At 44.9% G+C, this 7,567-nt stretch overlaps 1 protein-coding gene across 1 annotated transcript; it reads right to left on the bottom strand.

The window, feature by feature from the left end:
• Positions 1-2,864: 2,864 nt before the first annotated feature.
• On the bottom strand, positions 2,865-7,105 carry LOC115734029 (G-type lectin S-receptor-like serine/threonine-protein kinase SD3-1). The gene is made up of 2 exons (XM_030664622.2): positions 6,303-7,105; positions 2,865-5,691 (listed from the first exon to the last, which is right to left on the bottom strand). The coding sequence occupies exon 2, from the start codon at positions 5,332-5,334 to the stop codon at positions 3,049-3,051; it is 2,286 nt and encodes a 761-aa protein (XP_030520482.1). The 5' UTR covers positions 5,335-5,691; positions 6,303-7,105; the 3' UTR covers positions 2,865-3,048.
• Between the last annotated feature and the right edge of the window lie 462 nt (positions 7,106-7,567).

Below are 7,567 nucleotides of genomic sequence, written 5' to 3'. Positions count from 1 at the left end.
TTTTCAAATCGCCCCTTTCGAAAGCAACCTTGTACTGATTCCGCATCAATCATGTCCCCGCTACGTGTCCGGGGTTGAACGTTCAACTACAAGGACGTGTGGGGCCCCCCCGCCCCAACAGGACAAGAACGGGACACGTGGTTCCCGGTCCCGCTAGTTAACGGCGACGCCACCCGTTAGGCTGTCGTGGCGTTAGGTGACAGGGCTTGTCCTTTTATTACCGGGGAGACAGAAGGGAGGGAGGGCCAGGGGCAGGCCACGCGCGGATCTCGCGACGGCGACCGTGAAGTCCCCAGCCACGTGCCCTCCCGAGCCGGGAGGGCGACGGCGATCGCTCCATGTGGATTATTCGTAGAAGCTTTGGGAAAGTGGGTGGGTGCGGGGTTGTCAAAAGAGCGGGCGCGTGAGGACGACGCCCACCCTCGGGTCGCGAGCGACGACCAATGAATGGAAATCTTAAGGTCGTCGAAGACGTCAAGGTCGATGGCTTCTGATCGACCTTCCAGGAATTATGCAGTTTCAAGCGCCGTCGTCGTCCGGTGCTTCAGACTTCTTGTTCGATAGGATAGCTGCAGGTTTCAAGGTGGCAACTTTGAATTGCAGTCGCATCGTGCTCCACTTTCGAGCGGTTAAGAAGAGGGGGAATCGGTGGTCACGAGCCGGCAGTATGCAGCTGGGACGGTACATCCACCGTATAAATGGATCGGATTCAAGATAGCCCAACCTAAATAGATAAGTTTAATCTATTTTTATCCATTTACATGCAATGCGAATTTACCCGATCTGACTCATGCCAAGCTAATACCCGACTTGATCCGTATTTTTAAAACACCTTCTCAATGTAACCCAATTTAGAAAAATTTAAATCCAAGTTACGAGCGAGAAATAAAGTGAGGGCGAGAAAGAATGAAGAGAAAGTCTTACAAGTAAATTGAATCTCAACAAATTGTAAATCCGATCACGACTCATTTAATACTCATACGATATTTAAACATCCCAATTAACACTTAAACAATATTTATACTCATTTATAATCTATTTATTAAAGAAAATTAATGCGTCACAGGTTTTTTTTTTTTGGGTGGGGTGGCGGGAGGTGGGGTATTTCGAGGGGCTAGGGCACGGTGTCAGTTTTCTGTTCATGGGCTTGCCCTGTCCATGCTCAATGGGACACACCCCCAAGGAAGATGGTGGTCGGGCCTCTCCAGCCGAACAAAGCAAATTCATCTGCTACTTAGCTCATGACTTTATCAACTGCTTAATAGAGTTAACAAAGCCAAGAAATGAGACAAAAGAAGATCACATAGACATGGAAGCGCATGCATGCACACATTGTTCAAACTCCTCTTACTTCCGCTCGCTCGCTCGTGTATGGTCCACTAAAGATTTAAGCAGAAAGAAAGCAAAATTTTGCGGAGATCCACCAACCGGTTATGTAGAATCGGACTTGCGGCACCGAAGCAAATGCCAGAACAGAAACTCTCAGCAGACAACACTAGCAGAAGCACAACCATATCAATCGACCCTACAAAACTACCAAGAACACCTCTCATCAGGCCTAATCTCGCAGTGTGCATTGTCGATGCTGGTTATGGCCCGATCTTCGTGTTGAGTACCTTGCTGCAGACTTGAAGTTTCAGCAGCCTCCTAACAAACTGAAGGAATCGATATATCCAGAAAAAGGGCAGATTATGTCGATGCATTACGGAATGCATAGAGGAAGAACATGTCTATATCAGGGTGAGCGAAGAAGGTTGCGGGAGATTTTCTTGACGAGCCATTCTGAGTGGACAATGACGCCCTCCTCTTCTTCATTGGAGCTGGCGGACAAGACAAGATCTCCGGCACTCTGAACTTTTCGGCTTTCGGTGTACAGCAATCCATTGGTGGAACGTCTGTGGTTTTGCCTGGAGGTGCCATTACTGAGAAGCCCTCGAGGGTTCCTCTGCTTTTAGCTATAGATGTCGACCGATGAATCAGTCGAGGAACCGCAATGCAAACTTTAACGTGGAAGGAACGCGAACCGCTAATGTAGAGTCGCTTGTCTCGTGGAACAGTTGGAACATTCATGGATTGTAGTTGAACTTTCGTCCCAAAAAAGAAGAAAGTGTGACCTAAGAAAGAAGCGCCACTATAGTGTTTTCAACCAGGACTGCTTGAAAATGCTAAAACCTGGCAACAGCAACACTCCAAAGAAGCTCTGCTTTTATCTGTTTGAAAACTTAGGGAAGTTTCTTCGTTCTCTCAAAGTAAGATCCAGCCTACGGCAGCAGCTAACTGCTCCCACTAACTAGCTGATTAAAGACTGACAAAGCTCTGTCAAATCTAGATAAGAAAGGAGCAACTTTTCACAATAACCCCATCATTTGTGACCTAATACCAGGATGAAAAATGTACTCTCCACGAAATTTCGTTGATGGTTCATCAGGAAAAGCTGTTCTTCTATTGTTAGTTCTTGCAACTTATCTGGTTCCTGTTATGCAGAGCAAAGTCAGGGAACGTCATCTGGTAACGGGGGGACATAAAACCAGATGAAAGAGTGCATATTCCTACTTAGACACCATTATCCGGTTTAGTCACGGCTAAATCCAAAGAAGTCCTTGTTAAAAACTTACACAAGATGAAAATTATGCCAACGAGGACTACGATTCTCAAAGACTCCACCTGATGATGCATCAAGAGACATTATCAGGCTTTGCACACTACCAGGTTCCAGTACTTTTTAAAACGACTGCTTCATCTATCTTATTTATGGAACAGATGGAGCAGCAGCACAATCAATACCAAGAAAAAAGGAAGCAGTGACATAAGGCCTGCAGTTCATACAAAACACATCCACATGCGCGCACTTGCTCGCGTGGAGAGAGAGAGAGAGATTTTACAATTGCTGAACTTGAGAAGAGATATCAGTACATTGGCTTTATACAAAGATTTTATACGCCCAACAAGGGCAAGTCAATCAGAGGCCTAATTCCAGCTGAAAGGCTTAGTTAATCCTACCACAAAAAAGAGATGGATAACAGGAAAAAACTTCAGAGGCAACAAATTCTATGACTCTGAGCCAGACCTGGAAGACTCTTCTTCCTGCAATGGCCTCTCGCGACAAAAAGGAGGTGGTGGGGGGTCAACCGTCAAACTACCCTCTAACACCTTAACAACCTCGCCCATTGATGGTCTCAACCGTTCATCGCCTTGTAAACACCAAAATGCAATCCTCATTACTCGGTTCAACTCTTCTAAGCTAACCTCGCTCTTTGTTCTTTTATCTACCACCTTCTCTACCTGCCCAACCATCATTTCGTTGTAAGCCCACTCACTTACGCTCCTGTGATCTCGACAGCCGCTGACCAAAGCAACCACTAGCTTCCCAAAATCCTCCACATCCCTCTCGGCCGATATGTCAGGGCTTAGTGCTTCACCATGAATTATTGAGAGCCCAAACTCAGAGACCTTGGCATCTAGATTCTCGTCCAGCACAATGTTTTCACATTTCAAGTTCCCATGACTTATAAATTCTCTACATTCCGAGTGCAAATAAGACAGTGCCTTTGCCACGCTCAAACACACTTCCAATCTCTTCTTCCAGGTTAATCTCTTACTCAGCTCAGGGTCTTCGATGTACTTCTCCAAAGAGCCATTTTTAGCATATTCATAGACCAAGTACCTGTGAATAGACTCGCAACAATAGCCCTCCAACTTAATGAGATATTTGTGATGAATGCTTCCCACTCTCGAGACTGCAGCTCTAAACTTCCTCTCTGCCACAGTTGCCTCCACATCTTTAATTGCAACAGGTTGCCTATTTGGGAGCATGCCTTTGTACATCTTCGGCCCAATCTGATGCTTAAAGCTTCCAGTGAGTTCTTCAATCTCCATGAAAGAAAACGCAACCAAGCTCTTTGAGTAAAGATCTTTATAGGCCAATGCAGGTCTCTTCCAAATCCAGTTACGCCTTTTATAAATATAGAACCCGACAGCTAACTGAATTGCAAGAACTGTAATGAATGTTCCAGAGGCAGCTCCAGCTAGACAAGGAATGCAAAACCTAAAAGATTGGTCGACAGGGATAGGCGCCGGAGACGTTCTTGGATGATTTGGGTCAACGGCAATTGGGTCCGAACACTTCTTAACAAAAGATATTGAACTTAAAGATGGGTCTGTATAGCCAGTGATATAACGAGAGGTCTTGAATAGACATTCTGGCGATCCATCGTCAGTAAATGTTACAGCTGTACAGAGTGGGTCCTTCAGGCACAAATCTTTGCATTGCTGTACACTACTTAGCACAACTGAATCATTCACTGGATACATCCCATGAAGAAAAGTATGCTCATAGGAAAGCATGATGGAACCAGATTTGCATCCCTGCTGATACGGAAGCAGACATTTCGGGGAAGTTGCGGAATCAGACTTAAATGGACACATACAATCGGGTAAGCCTGAACTGTTGAAAAAGCATATTCCATAATCCCCACAAGTTGCAAAGACATTGCATTGATTATCAACCGCTTGCCAGACTGATATCCAAGAGGCTGAAGCTTCTCTCCATGAGTACATACGTAGATTACCATCAGTATCTAACCTGAGAAATCGAAATTTCACGGTCTCACTGTGATCTTCCCCAAAAAGAGAATCAATAGGCTTTGAATTCCTATTTAGAAGTAGCAGAGCTCCATTAGACGTGAGGACAGCGCTAACATTTGAGTTTGAAACACTTCCAAAAGTCCAATATTTGACATCAGTCTCCCATCTCAGTTGTAACTGACCAGACTCATTCATATAGAGGCTGTAGTAACTTGAAATTGAATTCACCTTCTGTGCTCTGAGTGTTTTGAAGACCGGTAATTTCTGCCCTGGGAGAAGTGTGTTAGAAGGACTGTCAAAACTCTGCCAAACTCTGTCCCCCTTGTCGTTGAGAAGGATAAAATTGCCGTCATCATGTAAAACGGCCGAAACTACCCCTAATTGACTAGTTTTACTGCTCCAAGCAATGGTGCTTTCCAAGGAATCAAACAGGATGAGTTCTCCATCTTGGGTGAGCTGAAAATAAGACTTGTTTCCAACCATGATCTCAGCTCCAGCAACCCAAACTACCTTTTGCTCATTAGCAGGAATAGAATTTGAATTGAAATGGATGCCGACACTATACTGAAATGACTGAGGTGAACTGTTATAAAACCCAAGTGCAAAATCCCCATTGGAGGAGACCCAGAAGTTATTATCTTCAACCGAAAGTTTTGAACCTAAGGGAACTTCTGAAACCACAGTGGACGATAGCAGGAACCCAATGGAGAGGTAAATCCACAAATACCGAAACTCAACCTGTTTAACCATTCTTAGATGCTAAGATTTGGGAAGAAGGTACATACAGGTACCAAACGGCCCCACCACTAAAGCTTCAGGATAAGCCAAAATGGCAAACACCAGTCAGAGAGTAATCATGTTGAGTTAGGCAAGATGATTGACAAACCTCAAAATTGTCAAAGCAAACCGTAATGCAGATGGTAGCCAGCAATAATTCCAAGAAAATGGCATCTTCCAACCTCAGCAAATCAACAGGGAATTTCGCCAATGTGAGAGCACATTTCAAAGATAATTAGGTGACATCAACCGAATTTCAAGAATCCCATGGCGGTTTCCAAGTGAAGCGAACACAATTCAACGGGAAATCCAGTCGTCGGCGTTCGGTACCTAAAAAGACAGTCAAAATCAGCACCCAGAATCAAGAAGCCAGCTTGGACTACAGAACCTGGCCCTGTGTTAAGTAAACAGGCATACGGGTCCACTTAATCGTCAAAGAGTTGAATCCAATAGAACAATAAGGGGTGGGATGGGCTCACAAGATACAAAGGCGTTACAGCGTTGGTGACATGCGGATGTTGAAAAGGAGAAAATTTATTTTAGAGTTGAAAATCAAGCGCAATAAGGGGTCCCAATCAATGCAAAACCAGCTACTCCCTTGCGCAATGCCATCACTTTCATGCTACAGAAGATAGACTGTTGATGGCGCTACTGTTGCCAACCAACATTTCCAGAGGGATAAGCAGAAAACGTGATAACCCAGCAACATACACAAGATTAAAAGTCAAAAATCGAAGCGACCCCATCTTACTATAGGATCTTACTCCTCCGCATGAAGACCACGAGGTTGAGACCACTAAAACGTTTCCGACAGTTCATTTTCAAGACACCCAACAGAGATTGTCAAGAGGAAGAAACATGAAAAACAACAACCAAGCCACAACAATGAGCCCAACATAAAAGCGCAAATGCAAAAGGGGAGTAAAGAGCAAGGGCCTGACCTGAGTGTAAGGCAACGGAGCCCCGACCGACTGGGTCAAGAAAAGGAACCCAGGAAAGAAAGCACTCCCTCTCTCAACCGAAAACAAAAGGAGGAAAAAGATTATGGGGACAGAAATGTGCGTGGAAAAGATAAGTTAAAAGGGGCTTCAAAAAACGGAATCTTTCTGAAAAAAAGGGATGGCAATGTGGCCGGAAAGTAGTCGGAGAATGGCCGGCCCCGAGAGAGAGAGAGAGAGGTGTGGGAGTGGCAGAGGCAGAGGCCTGAAAGTACTTTCAGAGCCAAAAAATGAAGACAGCTGTGTGAAAAAGAGCCGACTTTGAGTCAAAAAACATAAGGGTCGTTCTTCATTTCTTTATTACATTGCAGTATGGGGTAGGGGGTGGGATTTATCAAATATTCTGGGGAGTGGGGATTAGGTAGGGCTCTCAGACAGATGCGGCTCGTGAGGAATCCAATGGTTCTTTTCGGCCGCTTGGAGGGAATCGGCTTTGGACACACCCTGTCCCTCCCTCACCCTCTGTTCTTGCAGATGTTCAGCTGGAGATGAGTTCTTGGAACTCGGAATCCCCTCCTTCCGTTGCCTTCTTTCCCCTGTTTCGAAGCGAGAAAGCAAGATGAAGAGCGAAGCCTGAACGAACACGACCGAATTGAGGGAGGAGGTTCTTACCTTCGACCACCGCTTAACCGTTCAATTCAATCCGTTCCCACTGAAATTGGAATGGCCTTGAAAAAAGTCCTTTCGATAGTTCAGTCTCCTCCGACATAAGATTAACATGTAATGACGAGGTTAGGCCGAACACGACCCTCGAGCCGGTCTCTACTTCCAACTAATCGTACGAAATTTATTGACAATTAGGTGACTACACCATCACCCTAGAGCATTAGACAGAGACGAAATAGGTGAGGGACAATACAATAAGTACCTCGTGCAAATTGTCTTTTTTTGCATATAAGTCAGATCATGTTTCATTGGAGTCGCCTGTATACCAAAGCCTTTGCTATATAGGCAACTTATTAGGTATAAAAATCTCATATTTTATTATCATCCTCCAACAGCTGAGATTTAGCATCTAGTCGATCTTCCTATCCGCCCGCGTCATCTAACGGTCGATGATAAGAGTGGGGGAGAATCGGTAGAACCGACATGGTCAAACGGGGTTCCTGAATGAATATTAAAACTCTCGAGGTGGGTTTCAAGTTTCAAAGTTGTAGGTTCAAAGGTTTTGGGCCGTACTATCTTATACCATGCATCGTACACAAATA

This window comes from Rhodamnia argentea, chromosome 10 (assembly GCF_020921035.1).
Source record: "Rhodamnia argentea isolate NSW1041297 chromosome 10, ASM2092103v1, whole genome shotgun sequence".
Lineage (NCBI taxonomy): Eukaryota > Viridiplantae > Streptophyta > Magnoliopsida > Myrtales > Myrtaceae > Rhodamnia > Rhodamnia argentea.
Note: the sequence above shows the minus strand (reverse complement) of the source record. Positions and strands in the feature narration are given on the sequence as shown.